The sequence below is a fragment of the Zootoca vivipara genome, chromosome 1 (assembly GCF_965207765.1).
Source record: "Zootoca vivipara chromosome 1, rZooViv2.hap1.1, whole genome shotgun sequence".
In the NCBI taxonomy this organism is placed as follows: Eukaryota; Metazoa; Chordata; class Lepidosauria; order Squamata; family Lacertidae; genus Zootoca; species Zootoca vivipara.
This window is the reverse complement of record NC_142582.1, coordinates 91,068,514-91,090,457: the sequence shown is the minus strand read 5'-3', so window position 1 is coordinate 91,090,457 and position 21,944 is coordinate 91,068,514. Positions and strand designations below refer to the sequence as shown.

At 43.9% G+C, this 21,944-nt stretch overlaps 2 protein-coding genes across 3 annotated transcripts in view; one reads left to right on the top strand and one right to left on the bottom strand.

The window, feature by feature from the left end:
* The window catches only part of CDAN1 (codanin 1), a 32,920-nt gene extending 17,823 nt beyond the window's left edge, over positions 1-15,097 (bottom strand). The window contains exons 1-12 of one of the 2 annotated variants that reach the window (XR_004692420.3): positions 14,711-14,950; positions 11,395-12,056; positions 10,243-10,464; positions 9,457-9,650; positions 8,853-8,972; positions 7,284-7,362; positions 6,733-6,853; positions 6,161-6,270; positions 4,661-4,750; positions 3,764-3,839; positions 3,281-3,489; positions 2,554-2,665 (exon numbers count right to left, since the gene is read on the bottom strand). Coding sequence is in view for 1 of the 2 variants with exons in the window: in XM_035112426.3 (XP_034968317.3) it covers positions 2,554-2,665; positions 3,281-3,489; positions 3,764-3,839; positions 4,661-4,750; positions 6,161-6,270; positions 6,733-6,853; positions 7,284-7,362; positions 8,853-8,972; positions 9,457-9,650; positions 10,243-10,464; positions 11,395-12,056; positions 14,711-14,806 (2,091 nt within the window). In the remaining variant the exon portion in view is untranslated. Of the gene's footprint in view, positions 1-2,553; positions 2,666-3,280; positions 3,490-3,763; positions 3,840-4,660; positions 4,751-6,160; positions 6,271-6,732; positions 6,854-7,283; positions 7,363-8,852; positions 8,973-9,456; positions 9,651-10,242; positions 10,465-11,394; positions 12,057-14,710 lie in introns of both variants that reach the window. The other variant, XM_035112426.3, reaches the window with a different exon arrangement.
* Positions 15,004-19,902, top strand: LOC118083711 (uncharacterized). The gene is made up of 2 exons (XM_035112450.3): positions 15,004-16,033; positions 18,399-19,902. Exons 1-2 carry the CDS (start codon positions 15,571-15,573, stop codon positions 19,049-19,051), a joined length of 1,116 nt encoding a protein of 371 aa, XP_034968341.3. The 5' UTR covers positions 15,004-15,570; the 3' UTR covers positions 19,052-19,902.
* The last annotated feature ends 2,042 nt before the right edge of the window (positions 19,903-21,944 follow it).

The window sequence follows — 21,944 nt, the reverse complement described above, 5'->3', positions numbered from 1 at the left end:
CAAGGTTGTGTCATCTGCATATCTGAGGTTGTTGATATTTCTTCCGGCAATCTTAATTCCTGCTTGGGATTCATCTAGTCCAGCCTTTCGCATGATGAATTCTGCATATAAGTTAAATAAGCAGGGAGACAATATACAACCTTGTCGTACTCCTTTCCCAATTTTGAACCAATCCGTTGTTCCATATCCAGTTCTAACTGTAGCTTCTTGTCCCACATAGAGATTTCTCAGGAGACAGATGAGGTGATCAGGCACTCCCATTTCTTTAAGAACTTGCCATAGTTTGCTGTGGTCGACACAGTCAAAGGCTTTTGCATAGTCAATGAAGCAGAAGTAGACGTTTTTCTGGAACTCTCTAGCTTTCTCCATAATCCAGCGCATGTTTGCTATTTGGTCTCTGGTTCCTCTGCCCTTTCGAAATCCAGCTTGCACTTCTGGAAGTTCTCGGTCCACATACTGCCTAAGCCTGCCTTGTAGAATTTTAAGCATAACCTTGCTAGCGTGTGAAATGAGCGCAATTGTGCGGTAGTTGGAGCATTCTTTGGCACTGCCCTTCTTTGGAATTGGGATGTAGACTGATCTTCTCCAATCCTCTGGCCATTGCTGAGTTTTCCAAACTTGCTGGCATATTGGGTGTAGCACCTTAACAGCATCATCTTTTAAAATTTTAAATAGTTCAGCTGGAATATCATCACTTCCACTGGCCTTGTTATTAGCAGTGCTTTCTAAGGCCCATTTGACTTCACTCTCCAAGATGTCTGGCTCAAGGTCAGCAACCACACTACCTGGGGTGTACGAGACCTCCATATCTTTCTGGTATAATTCCTCTGTGTATTCTTGCCACCTCTTCTTGATGTCTTCTGCTTCTGTTAGGTCCTTACCACTTTTGTCCTTGATTATGGTAATCTTTGTACGAAATGTTCCTTTCATATCTCCAATTTTCTTGAACAGATCTCTGGTTTTCCCCATTCTATTGTTTTCCTCTATTTCTTTGCATTGCTCATTTAAGAAGACCCTCTTGTCTCTCCTTGCTGTTTTTTGGAAATCTGCATTCAGTTTCCTGTATCTTTCCCTATCTCCCTTGCATTTTGCTTGCCTCCTCTCCTCCGCTATTTGTAAGGCCTCGTTGGACAGCCATTTTGCTTTCTTGCATTTCCTTTTCCTTGGGATGGTTTTCGTTGCTGCCTCCTGTATAATGTTACGAGCCTCCATCCATAGTTCTTCAGGCACTCTGTCCACCAAATCTAAATCCTTAAACCTGTTCCTCACTTCCACTGTGTATTCATAAGGGATTTGATTCAGATTGTATCTTACTGGCCCAGTGGTTTTTCCTACTTTCTTCAGTTTAAGCTGGAATTTTGCTATAAGAAGCTGATGATCTGAGTTACAGTCAGCTCCAGGTCTTGTTTTTGCTGACTGTATAGAGCTTCTCCATCTTTGGCTGCAGAGAATATAATCAATCTGATTTCGATGCTGCCCATTTGGTGATATCCATGTGTAGAGTCGTCTCTTGTGTTGTTGGAAGAGAGTGTTTGTGATGACCAGCTTGTTCTCTTGACAGAACTCTATTAGCCTTTGCCCTGCTTCATTTTGAACTCCAAGGCCAAACTTGCCAGTTGTTCCTTTTATCTCTTGATTCCCTACTTTAGCATTCCAATCCCCTGTAATGAGAAGAGCATCCTTCTTTGGTGTCATTTCTAGAAGGTGTTGTAGGTCTTCATAGAATTGGTCAATTTCACTTTCTTCAGCACCGGTAGTTGGTGCATAAACTTGGATTACTGTGATGTTAAAAGGTCTGCCTTGGATTCGTATCGAGATCATTCTGTCATTTTTGAGATTGCATCCCATCACAGCTTTTGCCACTCTTTTGTTGACTATGAGGGCCACTCCATTTCTTCTACAGGATTCTTGCCCACAGTAGTAGATATGATAGTCACCCGAACTGAATTCACCCATTCCCTTCCATTTTAGTTCACTGATGCCCAGGATGTCGATATTTATTCTTGTCATCTCATTTTTGACCACATCCAGCTTACCTCTATTCATGGTTCTTACATTCCAGGTTCCTATGCAATATTTTTCTTTACAGCATCGGACTTTCCTTTCGCTTCCAGGCATATCCGCAACTGAGCGTCCTTTCGGCTTTGGCCCAGCCGCTTCATCAGCTCTGAATCTACTTGTACTTGTCCTCCGCTCTTCCTCAGTAGCATGTTGGACGCCTTCCGACCTGAGGGGCTCATCTTTCAGCGTCATAACTTTTATATGCCTGTTGTCTTTGTCCATGGAGTTTTCTTGGCAGGGATACTGGAGTGGCTTGCCAGTTCCTTCTCCAGGTGGATCACGTTTAGTCAAAACTCTCCACTATGACCTGTCCATCTTGGGTGGCCCTGCATGGCATAGCTCATAGCTTCTCTGAGTTATTCAAAGCCCCTTCGCCACGACAAGGCATTGATCCATGAAGGGATCAATCTCTCCAAGCAGTAGGAGAGATCATAACCCACGTGGACACCTCTGAAGCTCAACTGTGAATGGCTGTTTCTATGCAATACATACCTGCTCATCCATTGCTTCTCCATCACTGGGTTCATGTTCCACCAAGGCAAGGCCATCCAGCTCAAGTATTTGCAGGCTCAGGCTGTCCATAAGGTGCTGATTAAATTGATAACTTAACCAAAAAAAGATAATGAGCTTTTTAGAAGAACAACTTAATTTCAGCAGAGAGTGTAACCTCTTAAATGACCATAGCAGCATTTGAGAATGGTTACTACAACTCAAGTTTAAAATCAGATTAATTCCTACCCAACCCCTCACGTGCTGGTAGTCGGCACTGCTGCAGACACTGCCAAACATTCCCTGGGGAAGCCCACTTAATGTCATTCTAGCACTAGGCAAAAGACCTCATTCTTTTCCAAAGCCTTTTCATCTAAACAGTTTTCTTTCTGCAATGATCTTATGCTCATCTGTATAGGTTATGGATCCAGCTACTAAACAATTTATGCTATACTGTGAACGTTATTTCAACTGCTTTGTCCCTCCTTGCCAACACATAAGAGAAACACAATCCCTGGCTTGGCATGATGTCCAGACATGGTTTGCTTTGCTCCAAAGAAACCAAGCACACAAAGTCAAGATTAGTATGTTTATCATAAACTAACCATGGTTTACTGTGACACTGAACAAGGCCATTGCATTATTTCATTTAGGAATCCCAGCTACCACCATACAGTCAGAATCACTCACCCAGACACATCCTAGACAGAAACAGCAGTAAGTATCTAACCTTCCTGCACTGAGGATGAAGTCCCTGAAGAACTGCTGGCATCCAGGGAAGGAGGGAGGTGGGCAAGGCCCTCGGATGCTCTGAGGGACAAGGAATCTCTCTTGCAGCCTTTTCAAGCGGCTCAGATTATCAGAACCCAGCATGTTAAGGACATCCTGGTCTGGGGTGTCTCCCCAACTTGTACCAACAACAACTGGACCTTTACACATCTATGGCATAGAGAGAGGGAGGGGAGAGAAAGAGAGGTCAAATTTGTGCCAAATTTGTAAGCTGTGCTAACTTTTACTCTGTGATCTGATTATGAATACAAGCAGCCCAAACCATAAACTGTTAGGTGGATGTACATCAGACTGAGAAAATTAGATTATGAATTAATTATGCATTCAATGAACAAGTATTCTCACCTATTCGATATGAACTGAAGAAAAGTTTTACTTGCAAAATATACTCTTTTTTCCTTATGGGAAGCAAGCATTTCTTTACCTGAAGAAGCTGCTTCTGAAAGAGCCTGGCAAAATGGCTGTAGTTGTAAGCAGCAGAGAGGTGAGCCATCATGACCCTGTGAAACCAGAAACAAATTAATAGCGCTACGAAGAAAAATAAGGAGAAAATGATTCTCTATGTGGATATATAGAAGACAGCAAATGTCTGGGGGACTTAAATGTTTTTAAAGTAATTATGAAAATACTATTCTGAAAAAGTTCTATGTGAACTGAGAATTCTCCCCTTTGTGAAACTAAGTAGCTTACTGTAGAATTAGTTTTTGTTGCTAAATTGGGTTGCTAAATGTTCATTACCAGTAATATTCTTTTGTAACTCTTGTCTTTCAGAATTAAATGCAACCTGTGTGTTGGCACTCAAAGACATTTGTATCTTCAACTTAAAGGCTTTAGTACAGAAAGACAGTGGGACTCTATATAGCAGAAGTTTATGAAGTAGCTGCCAATCTTGGAATGTTTACCCCTCTCTTTTTGTGGGGGGGGGAGTGTGGTAATTAAATTAGTCTTTGAGACCCCATTATATCAAAACAAATTTTAAAAAATTCTTATTTAGTGTAAAAACTAAAAAAAATTTAAACTGAGGTTTTCTTTTGTCCAAATTAATGATTGCAAGTTTATTAGGTAACAGTGGTGACACGGTCTTAGGACCAAATGCAAGTCAGTTTTGCAATGTGTCGCAGCATACCACTGGATCTAATCCATAATATGGAACCAAGTATACCATCAGAGGCAATTTCCAGCTGCTGCAATCTGTGCTTTAAAAACAATCCTCCCGATGGAACGTGGTGAACAGCTGCTCAGTGGAGGACCACACTAGACATCAGCAACGAACAGCATTCTTTATCAAGTCTTGTTAAATTTACGGACCAAAGATTCTTACCTGATCCTGTCTCCCAGACACTTCTCAAAGTCCCAGCCTGTTTTTTCACAGTTATCTTCCCATTCACGCAGCAACTCGTAGAAAATATCTCTATTGAGCAAGGCAAACATGTTAGCTTCAAAATCCAAAATCATAGTCATCAGGTGTACTATCACCATACAAAAATGGGGCCATGTTATTCTGCTTATGCACAAACACCACAGTTCCGACAAAGCTTTGGGTGGAATTCAATGTCGCATTAAGTTGACTGTTATGTCAGCACAAGCATTTTTCCTCCTCAAACAGAACCATCTTCCCTCTCTTCCTCCTGCCTGCTGTTCTAGGGGTCCCTTCCCAAGCAGACTTAGGAAGGTCACTCGAGGGGGGGGTGAGGGAGAGAGAGGCAGGAAAGGATCCTTTGTGCAACTAGGACTGGCTCCTGCTAGCAGAACAAATTAGTTGGATCAGTCCCTTTGACCATTCCTACAAGACGCATTTTCATTCCAAAGCCGACAATTGACAATTATCCCCCTAGTTAAATAATACTTTGAGAATAAAGACCAAAGAACCTAGCAGGCACACCTACAGCTAATAATAATAATAATAATAATAATAATAATAATTTATTCATACCCCACCCATCTGGCCAAGTCCCCCCCCCGCCACTCTGGGAGGCTTCCAACACACATTAAAATACATTAAAATATCACAGATTAAAAACTTCCCAAAACAGGGCTGCCTTTAGGTATTTTCTAAATGTCAGGTAGTTGTTTATCTCTCTGACCTCCGATGGGTCTTGCTGAACCCTAGATATGTCTACTCCGATCCCAGGCAAGTGGGTTTAGGCTTGCAGCCTTAAGCTGCTATCTTAAAAGCACAAATACTCAGTAGAAAACTCCATTTAAATAAAGTCAAACAACACATTGTATGGAAAGTACTTTAAACAGAAGCTGGGCATAGGGAGAGCAGAGGAGGCCATATCTTCTACTACTTTTGACCTGAGATAGCCAAATGAGTTTGCTCCAGCTGCAGGGAACCCCCATCTTGCTAATTTCTGCATTTCTGAACTACATTAATCAGCCTTGTATTTAACCATTTCCCAGGAATCCCATGCAGGTGGGTAAGCTGGCCAACTTCCTCCACAGCTAGCATGGAAACCAAGTGGGCTAGACAGAGTACTCCAGATATTGTTCACTTGGTAGAAGGTGCATTTATTATTTTTTTATTACTCTGTTTTTCTATGCTACTAGCTTCTTAGCAGGCTAGTAAGAAATTCTGCCGAATGTGTTTTGTGAGTTTATTCAAAAGGCTGACATTAACATCCAGACACTTGTTCCTGGTTTCACAAAACCTAATTTATGAAGCTTGGGAGGAAATGTCCAAACTAGGCCTGTGGGTTTGGATAACTGATATAGAGTATTGACAGCTACTCTATTCTCTGATGCATGTTCAATAAACTAAAACAACTGACAAATTGTAAATTTTGACAAAATCCCAGGTTAAAAAAACAACAGAGGTTACCTTTGTTTCTTAAACACATGAAATGCCTTATCACTAGAAAAGTTAGACCGATTGTCAGTTTCTGGCTGAAAGGAAACTGACTGTATGCTTGAAGGCAGCAACAGGGAGACCTGTTCAATATACAAAATAATGTGTAAGTGTAATACATTCCTCCCAAGTTAACATGCATTTCACCATAAACACTCACAAACAAGGAGAATGGAATTACAATTTGTTCTCCCTTCTGTCCGTTGCTACAGCTTAAAAGTCCCATCGTCTTAATGGTGGAACATGTACTAACTTGCCGGTTTGCAATAGATCAACATTTTCTAACCCACCAAATGCTGGTCAGACTCATTATCTCACTGTTTTTTGTTTTGGTCACAGTGTTAGATATAGTATTTTCACTCCTCATTTAATTACATCTGTAGAGGAAGCTTCTTCATAGTATATACCAAGAGAACTAATCTGTTTCTAGAAGAGGATGGAATACTGCAGATACCATAATAGTGAGAAGGATACTGAGTAAAAACAGTTTCAATAACTGTTGGGAGGACCTTGATTTCACACTGTTGAACATGCTTAGTTTTTACCTTTGCTGTGCTGTTTTCATAGACTGCCATAAGCCTCTCATGCAAGTCAGGGGAAAAGGATGTGATCCTGTCATTCTCAGCCAAGAGCTTCAGTGTTCCTTTCTCTAAATGTGATATAATTCTGCCAAGAAAAAAAAACAAAAAGAAGAGGAACACTTCCCTATATTATTTAGATTTGTTCTTTCAGTTAAAGCCTATTCCACTGGATTCCTAATCTCTAATCCCCATTGATAAAAGCCAACATATATAATACTAAACTCAAGTCATTAGAGAAGGAAGTTCTCGGATTTCTTTTACTTTTGATGGCACTAGAAGCAAAAACACCATCTCCAAACACAACAGAAAATACCCTTCTACAGAAGTAGGGCAGCTGTTCAACTGGAACTATCTGTCAGTTAATAGATGACAGAACCCAAATTTTCTAACTTAAGGATATGTTAACAGTGTGCAATGTGATGCAAGATATTCCAATTTATGATAGCAATAAACCAAGCACTTGAAAGTGCAAGCATATGTACACTGATGAGAACAACCTAAGCCATTCAACTTACTGAAACTGATAATCCAAGACTTTCACAGCAAAATATACACAGTTGTGTACACTTCGAAAGTGTTGCCTCTCTACTGCATCTGTAAACAAAACAAAACAAAAATTTAAATAATCACTCAGAAAGCTGCAAGTAATCACTGTGGTGGAAGAACTGGTTCTCTGCAATAACTCCCCCCACTCAAAAAAAAAAAAAATACCACAGGCAGATCAGCCACTGGTCACCAACAGATCACAAATCCCTACCTTTATTACTTCTCATTCATCTCAAATACCAGAGGAACATCAAACATCAAATGGCTTGTGTCAATTTATCAGCCTGTTTTAGGGAGCAGTATCATAAAATTAGAGATTGCCCCAAACAATAAAATGTGCCAAAAGTACATTATTCTTTATTCAAAGCTCAAGCTTAACTTGGGGTATTAATGTCTTATTTGCATGTAACTTGTGTGGTTTTAACCATACATATATACTCGAATCTAATGCACACCTCAATTTTCAGAACCTTGAAACAAAACAAAAAAAAAGTATTTGCGGGCGAATGTAAATGTGCCATTGAATCTAATGTGCACCTTAATTTTCGCACCATAATTTGGCCAAAAAAGGTGAGCATTAGATTCAAGTAAATACAGTAGTTGAACCCCCCACAAGTGAAATGTAGAGCCAGTACACTGAGAGGGTTTTGCTTCCCAAGCAATGCATAGATATCTGAAGCTCTTTTTGCACCAGGAAAATCCAGCACTAAAACATCTTTTATGCTCTTTGTGCACTAGGTTTGGAATGCTCCTGTGGGATCTCGCGGGAACTTGAAAAAAAGCACCCTGGGGCTTCTGGAGATGGCCTTGCTTGGGAAGCAAGGCAGAGAACTGGGAAAACCCAAAGCAAAAAGAGCTCACTGCTTTGCTGGAGTGGAGCAGGGCCCTCTCCAAACACTGGTTCCAGATGCTTGAAAAGGGCCAATTTCAAAGATTTGAGTATACAGGTTTCTGCGTATACAGGAAACCAAATCCCTGCATAAGATGCAACCTTACCATATAAAAAAAAATTATATGGATATAAATGGAAACCTCACAATTTTATTTGATTTATATACATATACAAGTACAGTCATACCTTGGGTTACAGCCGCTTCAGGTTGCGTTTTTTCGGGTTGCGCTCTGCGCTGAACCCGGAAGTACCAGAATGGGTTACTTCTGGGTTTCGGGGCATGTGCAGAAGTGCTAAATTGCGCTATGCGCATGCGCATGCGCAGAAGTACCAAATTGCAACCCGCGCGTGCGCAGACGCGGGTTGTGAAAGCTGTGGGTTGCGAACATGCCTCCCTCATGGATCATATTTGCAACCCGAGCGTCCACTGTACTGTATACAGTGATCCATGTGTGATGGACTGAATTATTATATCCTTAATTTTGAGCCGTTGGTACTCTATTACATTTTTTAATTTGTGTTACATTTAAAATTCATTAAATGAATGAATTTATTTAATGTATAGCCTCCTCTAAATCTGTTTAGCAGGTGCTATAATCTGAATCCTGTTAATAGCCAAGAAGCTTTATCCAATCTAAGTCCCAACCTTTATACTCTCCATTGAAACTCTGGTCATTCTCTCCATTTTCAAAAGAGGAAGTTCCCTTGCATGTTAGCAGCTGGAACACAAAAAAGATCTCCAAGAAGATATTTGGCACAAGGTTTTCTGCAAAGAAAGTAAAGGAACAGAGGAAAACATGCAAAAGGACCTTTGATTTGTACTTGTACCCTGAACGATAGGATTACTCACATTAATTTTAAAACCTGAACTATATAAGATGCATTTTTAAAGGAAGATAAAAATATCTACAACTAAAAAACCATCATCTGGATGTAAGCAAAAAAGTGCTTACTTAAATACATAGGATTTTTAAAAAAAGGATATATAATTTATTGCTTTCCTTTGTATAACTCCCAAAACATTAAAATTATTTATCAGTGTTGGGAATTTTGTCAGAAATTCTATGAAGGGTCAAAAATTGCCATTTGTCATACAATAGGAAAATCCAAGCCATGATATATTTGTGAAGGCTCATTTAAAATTTCATTACTACTAAAAAATTTAATTTGAGGACATTTCTATGGGTCACCATACTTAGCATCCTCCCAAATCAATATGGACTGAAAAGCATCCACTGCCATTTCTTCACCTGCTATGCAAAATGAATAAAGTTGAGCCAGCTGTTCCAGCTGTTTCCTGCAGGAAACCTTGTTGACATCGGCAGAGGATACCAACTGGTTTTCAGAGGAAAGGCTTGCATTCTGACCGACATTAGGTTTCATTGGTATGCCAGAATCCAGGGATAATCCTGTTGGTGAAGATGTGGGATGAAGCAACTTGGACCTGCAATTCAAAGGTATGAAATAAGAGTGGTAAGAGAAGACTGAAAAACTCCTACTCTGTTGTAGTATCCAGTGGGATTCTTTCAAACGCTCACCAATTCATTAAGAAAGCAATTTCTTCATTGAAACATAAAATGTTTCACAAATGCAATTTGCAGCATGTTAAAACAGTTAAAGATCCTTCAGCGTTATGGATCAAATTCTAATCTTAACACAGCACTTGTAAGGTTGAAGGATATCAAGAATTAAATCATATTCACATGTGATTCTAGGAACATTGTTTGGCTTTAGCGTAGGATTTCTGAGCTAGGGAACCATGTTGCTGCAGAATGTGACGGAGAAAGCAAACATTTTTAATATTCAAATTACAGCCCCTAGAAACATTACTTGTTTGTTCATTCATTATTTATACCACATAGCTATGCAGTGTGCAAAAGCAAATCAATACAGAAAGCATAATAAAATGTGGCATGTTCACAAAAAGACAATATGGGCCATTCAGCTCTACTTCTCTAAGGCAATGTAAATCAACATTTCTCACATCACAGATGCTTCCCTACACTAAGCACCCCATCACAGATTTCATAACGTACCGTTCCTTCTTCAGCATCTCTCTCTCCTCCTGAAGGATACCCGAACTGGAAGACAGGGTCACTTCTTGAGAGATAACAAGGGCCTCGGGACTTGTTCCGGACTGAGACTGAAAAGTTTGAGACTGGCCAACAGGGGTGGAAGTGAAGCACATCTTGGGCTTGGAGAAGGTTCGCTCAGTACTCACTGGAGTAGGGTTGATTCTTCTCGAAGGTTTGGCTTTGCTGAAAGGGGAAGTAAAACTGGATCAAGAGGATGAAAACACAACAGTATACTGTATTATCCCTCTACTCCAATCACCTATGCAGATGGCAGCTGATGACACATACTACTGTGGTCCTAGATTCACTAACCAGGGGCTCATCCAGACCTCCTTTTGTGCTGCATTTCTTGGCATAGGTCTAGGCTTTAAAGCTCCGTGCCCAAGCAGTGTTTTTTGTTTGTTTGTTTGTTCCAGCGCTTTCCTCACAAAACCCCAGGTTTTAATGCTGAATCAAAGCAAACAACGATGGAGCTTTCCAGAGATTGTCGTTTACTCCTATTCAGCGGTAAAATGCAGGTTTCTGCAGGGAAACCACCTAGACACACACACACACACACACACCCCAAAAAAACCAGCACTCAGACACAGAGCTATAAAGCATAGACCTGTGCCTGGAGAGAGTAGCACAAATGGAAGTCTGAAGTGAGAAATCAAAGTATAAAACATGTACAGTGGGGGGGGGGGTATTTGATCCCCTGCTAAATTTTCCCGTTTGCCCTCTGAGGAAGAAATGACCGGTCCATAATTTTAATGGTAGGTTTATTGTAGCTGTGAGAGAGAATAACAACAGGAAAAGCCCTAGAAGACAAGTCAGAGATTGATGTGGATTATGGTGAGTGAAATGTTCAGGATTGGCACCGTTAGTGTGCCACCACAGCCCTGAACTCATTGCCACCTCCTCCCCCAGAGTAAACAGCAGCAATGTGGCTGTCGAGAGGCTTACTGCTGTGGCTCTGCCCTCTGCCCACCTGGCAAGTTGCTCCTGCTCTGGGAGGGGCCATTTTTAGAAGCACTACCTTCCTCCCGTTTGCTGATACAGAACGGTAAGCTGTAAAACTACTCTCTCAATAGATACCAGTGGGAATTGAGAAAGCTTCACATCGAGACTTACTTTGCCATTCCAGCGGCACACATGAGCGGAAACTCCTCCAAGTCATTTAGGTTAAGCTGCTCCGGTGGGGAACTTGTAGAGACAGGACTCACTTCACTTTGTTTCCTCTGCCTCAATGAACCCAGTGAAGGACTGTCACCTTTTACTTCTTCGTTCAAGCCTCTGCCCGCGTCTTGTGCCACTGGCCGGCCAGTGCCTTTTCTTCTGCCCCGCCTCGCTGGGGTAGCAACAAGGAAACTCCCTAAACTTATTTTCTGAGCAGAGCGCCTCTCGTTGCGAGAAAAAATGGGGCTTGAACCAAAACTCGTGCTAGTGCCAGAATCTGTATTTAGGCATTCACTGAAGGAACCCAATGAGCTTGATCCTGTAATGACAGAAGATCCATGTGATTCCAAGGCAGAATTGCTGGTGATGGGAGTTGAATCAAAGAAAAGCTGCCCTCGACTACTGCCGGACCCTGCTATGCTACGAGACGTCCTTTCAGACCCCAGCCTTTGATTCCTGTAACTTCCCAGGAGCTTGGAATTTGGCGCTTTAGCAGGAGTAGGTGGTCCATTGGTCAGTATCCGACTAGTCTGTTCCCTTAAATAATTCAGCAAAAAAGGCACAAAGTCTTTCTGAAGCAAGTTCAGGAGGGATAGCTTGGGGTGGACTTGGCTTTCCTACACACACAAGCACAACAAAACAAACCATGATTAATATAAACTTGATTTAAAAAAAATAATAGACAGTGGATATAAAGTAACTGATATTTTGCCATTTTTATAAGAATAAGGCGGTTATGAACATATAAAGCAAAGTGAACCAACCCCATTCAAAGGATATAAAACCAGGAAGCAAACATTCTCCACAATTTATTAAAGCATGAAACTTATTTTTTTTGTCATATATGATTTACTTACTAAGCTTCACCATTGTTGTATGTAGCCAGAGACTTTATATAGTCATTTAGCTATATAGACACTCATCCCTGAAGTTTGGAAATTTTAGCATGATCCTAAGCACATTTACCCAAAAGACCTAATAACGAATCAAATGGGATTTACTCCCTAGGCTGTGTGCTTAGGAATGCAACTTTAATGCAGGACTGTACCATACTACTCAAAAGTGGTGGTGCGTGGATGTTGGTGCACAAAACATCGGCTGCTCATGTTGAGTGCTATGCTTCAGGGACCAAATACGGTACTGGGCCTGGGACACTGAGGGGAAATTGCTAATCCACATCAGATAGTTTTAGATTAACAGTTGTAGTACATTGCACAAAGTGAGAAAAATCACTAAGCAGGAGGTGCATTGCCCTCTAGTGTTCCTTAACAACATTACTTCCATGCTGAACTGGTGATGGAAGATATACTTAATATAAGATATTATATTTAGACATAATGTTGAATCATGATTTAGCATTACAAGAACCCTTTTAACTTATCCACCTACCATTCCAGCATGACTGAAAAAATGAGCTTGGAAACATTTATTTCCATTTTAGACTAATTGCATCTTGTCACATCAGGCAAATCTAAACAAACAGTTGTCCGTCTCAACTATTAGCTTTAAAAATGCCAACTTCAAAGCATAATTTATAAAGCTGATTTGTTTCAACAAACCATAGTAAAGATTTGCAACAGTATAGGGTTTGAACAACACTCTCCCTATATGAACTGACCCAGACCCTGTGCCCATTATCGTGTGACTTCTCCAAGAAAGGTCTGGAGGGTGGCAACACGAGAACAGGCCTTTTCTGTAGTGGCTACCCACTTGTGGAATGCTCTCCCCAAGGAGGCTTACCTGGCACCTTCATAGCATATCTCTAGGCAGCAGGGAAAAACATTTCATTTCTCCCAGGCCTTTGGCTAATTAAGCAACCTACGGCCTTTTATACTGGGGAGTATTGTTTTTATTTGTTATTATGTAATAAACAACAACATGACTACAACAGAAACATAAGCTTCCAGTCTCCCCACAATGGAACAGGAGGTGGGGTAAGAACCCAATATTCACTGTAGCTCATTTTTCTAAAATTATGCCATAACATTCAGCATTACCTCTGAACTCAACCACTGAACCATGATTCTAGAAATTTTCATGCAATGCTCTTTTCCCCCCATCTTGATCATACAATGTGACCATTAGGTGCAATAACTAGAGCTTCCCCGGCAACTACTGGTTAGCATCTTCGCTTTGTCAGGGGGAGTGTATTTTTCATTTAATTGAGCCAAGACAGAAGAACTGGCTGGTTCCCACCTTCCAGCCATACGCCAAAGGTTGTGAGTAAGAACATTTTCACAAGTAACACAAAAAGATTTAATCTGAAATTCTTAGTTATGAATGCAGAGCACAGAAAACAGAAAAGAACCACTTTGCAATCAGGTACGCAGAAGTCAGCATATGAAAACAAATGCAAAAACATATTCAAACACTACTGACCCATTTCACACTAACAGACTGTGGCTGTGGCATTCATCAGACATAAAATTACCCTAAGTGATTTAGACTTCAATCCTATGCATGCTTAGATAGAAGCCCCAATGAACTATAAGGAACTTATTTCTGAGTAGATCTACACTGAACTGGCCTGCTAATCATCACGGAGGAATCCCTAGCCTTATACTATTACACAAGATACTAGAGAGAGGGAGGATATACTATGTGGAATCTGTTGCTTTAGACAGCTTCGTGAGCACTCTGAACCCTGATCGCTCGTTTCCCAGATGGTTATCCAACACCGTGCTTCAGGTAGACCAAAGACTGAAACTTCGATGAAGTATAAGCCTGCTCTCCTGTGTACAAGTCCCCGCTCCACAATATTTTGTGCATCCAAACCGCTTTGAAAATTATAGTCGTTCACACATGTGCATTAGAGAGGAGTCAATGTGATTTCGACTACGACTGAAATCCTGTGCACGATTATTTGCAACTTCCAACGAATTCCGTAGGTCTTGTTTCTGAATCATTAAAGCTGCATATGGGATCGGCTCGTAAGGGCGCAAAGCAACTCAGTCCCACCAACTCCACAGCAGGGCTCTCAGGTTCAGGGAAAGGCTCCCTCAGGGGGGCACATATATACACCTGGGTTCCCGAAGAGCTACCCATAAAGAGCTCACACAGCGCAGGCCTGAAGGCTGCAGCTTCCCACGCGCTTCCCACTTAGCATCCCGCCAGAGGAGGAAACCTCAAGTTGTGGCGGTCAACCTATTTTTTTCTCCAGCCTCCCTTTCGGAGCGCAGAGTTTTGAAGGCCGGCATCAACTCCGTTTTCCCGGAAACTTCCCGCTCGAACCGAGGGCGGGGTGAAGAAAAGGCGGCGCTGCGCGTTTTACCTCCACGGCGCAGGGGCTCTGGCTCGCCTTCAGCCACCGCACGACAGCGCTGGCTGCCACCTCGTCCTGCAGCAACAGCTCCAAAACAGCCGCCATGCCCACCTCTCTCCTCCTCCTCCTCCTCCAGAATTACCGCGTCTGCGAGCCTCCGGGGCGGGCGCGCAAGGAGCGTGGGCGCCACCCCTCGCCGCCGTCCCAAAAGCCGCCAAAAAGCCCTAAAAAAAAGCAGCCAAAAAAAAACACGGGGGGCGTGTTCTAATTCCCTTCTAACTCCGGGTTAGAGCTCAGCACGTGGAGGATGGGTGGGGAAAGAGAGAGGAGGCGGGCAGGCGGGCGCACTGATAGAACGCCAGGCGCGGGGGCCGCGAGGGAGAGCCAGCGCGCGCCCCTCCCAGGGAAGGCGGGATTAGAGCAACCACCCGGGCAGCAAGAAGCGCGCGCGCGCCCGCCCGGCCCTGCCCTGGGTCCCTCAGAACCGCCAGTCTCTGGGAAAGTGGGCGTGGCGTTAGAACTCTCAGGCAGCAGCTGCCTCCGCCCGGCAAGGCTTCCCATTGGGAGGCGCGAAGGCTTTAGTGGGCGGGGATTGGCGCAAATGTAGGCAGGGCGGGCTGAGAGGAGGAGCCGCCGCCGAGGAGCAGCGGCACCAGCAGCGTTTCCTCTCCCCCCTCCCCTCCCGTGTCAACAAGCGGGGCGCCTGCGCCGGGGGTTTGCGCGTCTTTTCCTCTCATGCGCGGTATTTGCTTCCCGAGTCGGGCCCGCGGTTTGGCCTAGAGCCGGCGGCGGGCAGAGGGCGCAGCGCGATCGGGCGCAGCGCTCCGGCCGCAGCGGCTCCCGCCGGGCGGTCGGTCTACTGGCTCAGGATGGCGGACGACTCCCCGAAGCGGCGCAAGGCCAACTTCAACGAGGCGGAGACGGAGGTGCTGATCGAGCAGGTGCTGAAGCACGAGCAGGTGCTGTTCGCGGCGGGGCCCGGCCGGGCCTCCCCGGGGCAGAAGCGGAAAGTGTGGGAGCTGATCCGGCACAAGGTGAACCCGGTGGCCGCCTGCCCGCGCGAGGTGGAGGATCTGAAGAAGCGCTGGCGGGACCTCAAGCGCCGCGACCGGAGCAAGCTCTGCCGCGTCACCCAGGGGCCCGTCCCGCACCCGGCCTCGCTCGGCCTCCTCATGGCCGGCGAGGACATCTCGCCCCCTGACCACCTCCGATCCTATGCCCCGGGGCTGGCCGCCGCCGCCGCCGCCAGCGAAGCGCTGCCCATCGTCGGCGGCATCGACACGCTCGACTTGCCCGGAGCTGCCGCCGCCGCCGCTTCGGTGGCGGAGATCGGTGAGTAGGGAAAAGAGGGAGGCGGGTAGCAGGGAGCCCTTTTCTCTGCTGCGGGGCTGCTGCGATGCTGGGGCCGGCGTCTGTCATTCCTGCCGGCGCAGGTCGGGGACTCCTTCGCGCACAGCTGGTGCCTCTCACCCCACAAAACCTTGAAGCGGGGCGAGGGACCGCTCCCGTCCTCTCTACTGAGATTTTCGTGCTTTGCCTTTTTTTTCCTGACCTCACAGCTTTTGGAACAGTTGCAGATGCTCAGGATCGCTCGCCATATCCCATCCCCGCTTTCCTCATTGACTAGGATCGCGCCATAAAAAGTACCAGAAAGCTTGCCCCGAGGATAGGTTTTGGGGTCCAAGAGTCGACAAGTGGGCCTTTCTGTTGTGAAGGATGCTTTCACAACGGGACAAGCGGATTATATGCTAAAGTTAGTGAGTCACTTGTGAACATAAATTATCCAACTCGGTCTCCTCTACACTTACAGGCAGGGGTGCTCTGTCTCGGAAGTTTCACACTGGAGTCTTTCGCAGTACTTACTCCAGAGATGCTGCGGACTGAAACTTATCTATTTTTTGGCATTTATTATATATTTCCCTCTTTACCTTTTGCATGCATACCATGTGCTCTGCAGTCACCCTTCTCAAGTTTTAATGTTAATCTGGAGGAGAAGGTAGAAGCAAGTCCATTTTAATTGTCTCCGCTGTAGCTGAAGTAAACATTGCATTGTTTCAAAGGCTAGGAAACTAAAAAAGCTATTTGCCTATTACTTATGAAAAATAGAAGGGATGCGGGTGGTGCTGTGGGTTAAACCACTGGGCCTAGGGCTTGCCGATCAGAAGGTCAGAGGTTCGAATCCCCGTGACGGGGTGAGCTCCCGTTGCTTGGTCCCAGCTCCTGCCAACCTAGCAGTTCAAAAGCACCTCAAAGTGCAAGTAGATAAATAGGTACCGCTCCAAGCGGGAAGGTAAACGGCGTTTCTGTGCGCTGCTCTGGTTCGCCAGAAGCGGCTTAGTCATGCTGGCCACATGACCTGGAAGCTGTACACCGGCTCCCTCGGCCAATAATGCGAGATGAGCGCCGCAACCCCAGAGTCGGTCACGACTGGACCTAATGGTCAGGGGTCCCTTTACCCTTTATGAAAAATAGACCTTCAACCTCTCAGTGTTAAAGTGCTTGCCTAATTGTTTTTCCAACTTTTCATTCTAAGCACAGTCTTCTAATACTCTTCACTTTTTTTGCAAATGTTATTTGCTATTAGGTACTCAGAACTTCAATCTATGGGCACGTCTACATGCAATATGTCTAGTTTGCAGCTTCAGTTCAGAATTTGAAATGCCTGCAGCAGTATACAAAATGAGGCAGCATTTTTCGCCATCTTCCCCATTATAAATTGTCAGTCATTTAAACTTAATGTGGCAAGGGGTATTGGATAGGTGCTGAGCATCTTTGGTCCCCCCCACCACCACATTTGTATCCCACCTTTCCTCCAAACTGCTCAGGATAGCACACATAGGGTGGTCAGATTTGAAATGATCTCACCAATTGTTGTCCTACTCTTTGTTTCCTACATGATGCTAGCAAGGCATTACGCTCAAAAAGCTTCTTCATCCCATTGAGAGTTTTGCTTCTCTGACACAATTATGCATATATTTCTTTTTTAAAGGTAGGGAACTGTCTAATAATAACTGGGTGCAATCTTAATCACAGACTAAGGCATGATGTATAATTTAGCTCAGGGATGGGCAACCAATTGGAGAGTCTGTCAGTCACCTGACATAATGACGGCAGATAATTGACAGGTGGGTTGTCCCACCAACCTGCAAAAATCCTTTGCACAAGGCTTCCAGAGTGCGCAGCAGCCTGCTGGTTGTCAGGTTCTTGGGAACTGCACCACAAACGGCTTAGCCAGCCTTATATTAGCACTTGAGAAGCAAGTACCAAACACAGAGCTGGCAAAGCTGCTTTCTGCAGGGTTTGGCTATGAGATCAAGTGCCACATGGGAAAACATAGCTAGAGGTACCGTTGAATATCACTCCCTCTTAAAAAATTATTAGAAGTGGTTTTTAAGTCCTTGAGCAGAACTGATGTCTTGTACAACTTTTCTTCCTCACGGCTGTTGAAAATTGGGGAGGGGGCTCCAGCACAGATGGGGGTGCAAGGGGCAAGAGCTATCACAATGACAGGTGTCACCTAATTAGCAGACACGTTTCATGTATATCTTAATCACCAGTTGAAGCTAGAAACTCAATAAAAACTGTATAGAGATAAATTTAGGCAACATTTTATGTGGTTATGAGTCAGGCAGAAGCTGAATCCCCAAAGAGAGTGAAGTCTAACCTCTTTTCTCCCCCTCCTCTATTACCTTTTTAGGTTTTACAGATGATCCAGGCCCATCCCACCAGCCATGTGTGGAGAAGATGAATCTAAAAGAAGAAATAGTAGTCAAAGTCGTGGAGCCAGAAGAAAGTTCAGAGGACATGTCTGTAGTTCCTCCTAGCCAGGAGCCCCTCCCCTTTTTGGGGTTGCCAAATGGAGGCCCCTGTGGAAAAGTAAAAGCCAAAGCAAAAACTCAGCCCCAGATAGACCCCAGTGAAATTACAGAAGAGGATCTCCTGCAGATCCAGCAGAACCAGCTCCACATCATCCAGTCTGGCTTTGATACAATCAACCATAATCTCCGGCTGCTGCAGCAAGGCATGCAAGATCTCAACAACAGCCTCAGCATGGCAGCACATACTTTAGTAGCTATAAAAAATGTCTACGTGAAAAACAATGCTGGCCCAACCACCTTTGCTACGGTCGCTACTCAGACCACCTCGGGGTATTTGAGTCCTGGGTCCCCGCTGGTGGAGGACAGAGTCAGAGCACCAATGGCTGGAAGCAGTAGCAGAAGCAGCAGCAGCTGCAGCTCCAGCTCCCTGTCGCAAGAGCCAGGCCCTTCCGAATTCCCCAGGCCCCCCCACAGAACCATTAAGAAGGAGCATCCGAATGGCTGCTACTATTTCTGTTTTGCAGATGTGTAAGACTTGAATACGATGTTCCTTGAGAAGGGGCTGTTTTGTACCCCACTCAAGAATGCGCCGTCATCACAGAGCGGGCTTGCCTTGCCACCCTCCACACTGCTAAATCTGTAAGAGCTCCACCACCGCCAGTTGGGGAAACCTTACATTGTAGGAAGCATAATGCTAACTGTTTTTACATTGATTTATTATGGGCTTGTATTTCAATTGTTGTCAGCACCTCTGAGCAATGTGAATGCATTGGAAGGGTGGGGTATAATTTTTTTAAAATAACTACAGCTCTTAGAGCCCAGTCCTACCTAGGTCTACTCAGGACTAGTGCCCAGTGCATAGGATTGCAACATTAGTAGTTATCCAGTAGGTTCTGCAGCTGGTTGATACGTCTTACATTGCATCTCCCCTGCTGTCTTTGCCAGTGGAGGAAGAGGAAATCTTGACTCATCTAGATCTTCCTGGTATTAATTTGACCTTTTAAAACAAAGCAGTATGAAAAGGGAGCAGCTAATTTATCTAGTATCTGGGACAGAATTGATCATACATTCGGTTTTTATTTTTTAGCCAACCAAACTGCAGATTAGTGAGAATTTAGTACTTGATTGTACCTTTTTTAAAGAAAAGAAAAGCTGCCTCATACTACTACTACTGTAAGGAGCACATGGAGTTTATCTGTTGTGGGACTGGGAATGAATGTGGGTACTGAGCCCCAAGCAAAGTGCTTTAAATTTTCCTTGCTCGTCATTCTTCGTTGCTCATGTCCAGCTCCTCAAAATGCATCTTCTCTGCTCACAATATGCAGTCGTGGGGAGGCTGCCTTATGTTGCATAATTAAAGAAAATTTTTCAAAAAAGAAAGAATCAAGAGTGCTGAATGTACTTAATACTCATCAGTAGAGTGAATCTTCTAGGGTATGTTTCGTACTTAGATGCGGCAAAACACATTATTGGACCCCTGTTTTGGATGTAGTTTGAAATAATGATTTAGCAGGACCTGATTGATCAGCAGCAAGCCTCCATCTCACACCCTCCACTGGATTATTTTATTAGTTCTGATCTGGGTTTACTGGTTAGTTTAACGCAGGCATCCCCAAACTTCGGCCCTCCAGATGTTTTGGACTACAATTCCCATCATCCCTGACCACTGGTCTTCTTAGCTAGGGATTATGGGAGTTGTAGGCCAAAACATCTGGAGGGCCACAGTTTGGGGATGCCTGGTTTAACGTATGCCTGGGATCATAAAGCATGGTTTGAGCCTGTAAATAAAACATTCGCATTCCCCATTCAGGCTGTGCCAGAAGTGGGAAGCTCATTCAGGTAGTGCTGAGCTCTGGCCCACACCTTATTCTGTTTTACTTTGGAGATATTTGAAATTGTAAGTGGAGGAAGAGCCTGTACATGGCATTTCCATGTAGGCTGGGAAAGATTCCTACCTGAAACCTTGGTGAGAGAGCTGCTGCCACTCAGCAAGCTTGATGGACCAATCATCTGACACAATATAAGATAGCTTCCTATGTGCATATGTTTTACATTATTAAATTTTTTAAAAATTACTTTCAGAAACACCTATTTTTTCCTGGAATAGTGGTTGCTGGGAGGAGCAGAGGTCCATTAATGCACAGAGCAGTTTTATCTGCCATTGTAAATACATGGGACTGTTTTCCTTGGATGTACAGCTATATCACTGGGTCTCAAAGACATAACTCTCCCCAGGTGAATAGCGGACAGCCTACCAGTTGGGTGCTGATAGAAAGCAAAACCTTTTCCTTTCCAGAAGCCTTTGCTCCATGGAAGACTGAAGGAGAGAGGAGCAACTTTATCAATACCAGATTTAGAAAATAATGTATATTTTAAATTTAATATACAAATAAATATGGCATAATATAATTTATGGAGAAAATGAGGCAGAGGCTAAGCCGCTTAAAGAGGGATACTTTATGAATTTTGGTTGAAGAAATATTGTTAGAACAGAACATCTGTGCATTGCCAGTGGTAATAGTGTGGCCCCAAAGTGTTTCAAATACATTACACACTATAATTTCTTCTTTTTACTTCTGGGCTGGCTCTACAACCACATTTTGTTTCTCAGTATCAATATTAATAAATGTTTCTGATGTAATTAGGCTTCTGATAGCATATGCTAATCTCATTTTTTTAAAAAAATGTAACACCCTTTGTCTCAAATCATAATTAAGTTACATATTGGGAAATATGCAAACACCCCTCCCCAAAACAGAACAAGTCAGTTTAGAGCTGAGTGGGGGAAGCAATGTTTTGTGCAACCACATCCTTACAATGTTGTATGGGAACAATTATTTGCAGCGGGTGTGTGTGCTGTACATTCCTTCAGGGGCAGATTTAGAGGAGCGTGACCAGATTGGGCACAACAGAACTTGAGAGGCAGAGGGGTGCTGAATTTTGGCATCGCACAGGGTGCCGCTCAAATTTGAGACCCCAAGATCCACCAATGATTCCTTAAACCAAAGCCTTAAGCCTCCAGGTGGCTTTTACCTGTCCCCTGCCTTGTTGCTATGAAAAACACAAATAATCTGTGACAGATGCTGATGATGGAACAAAATCAGCATCGATGTTTAACCTCTCTTAATTACAGATTGAGAATTTCGGGACAAGACAGCTTAACACTCTTGTGATAATGTAATGACCCTGTGGACTGGAGGCAGCCAAATGTCCCCATCGTCAAAAAGAGGATCAGGCAATCACAACCAGTCAGTTTGATGTCAGTACCACTAAGGGTCCTAGAACACATAATGAAGCAGTTGGTCTGCAAGCACTTAGAACAGGCACCCCCAAACTTCGGCCCTCCAGATGTTTTGGACTACAATTCCCATCATCCCTGACTACTGGTCCTGTTAGCTAGGGATCATGGGAGTTGTAGGCCAAAA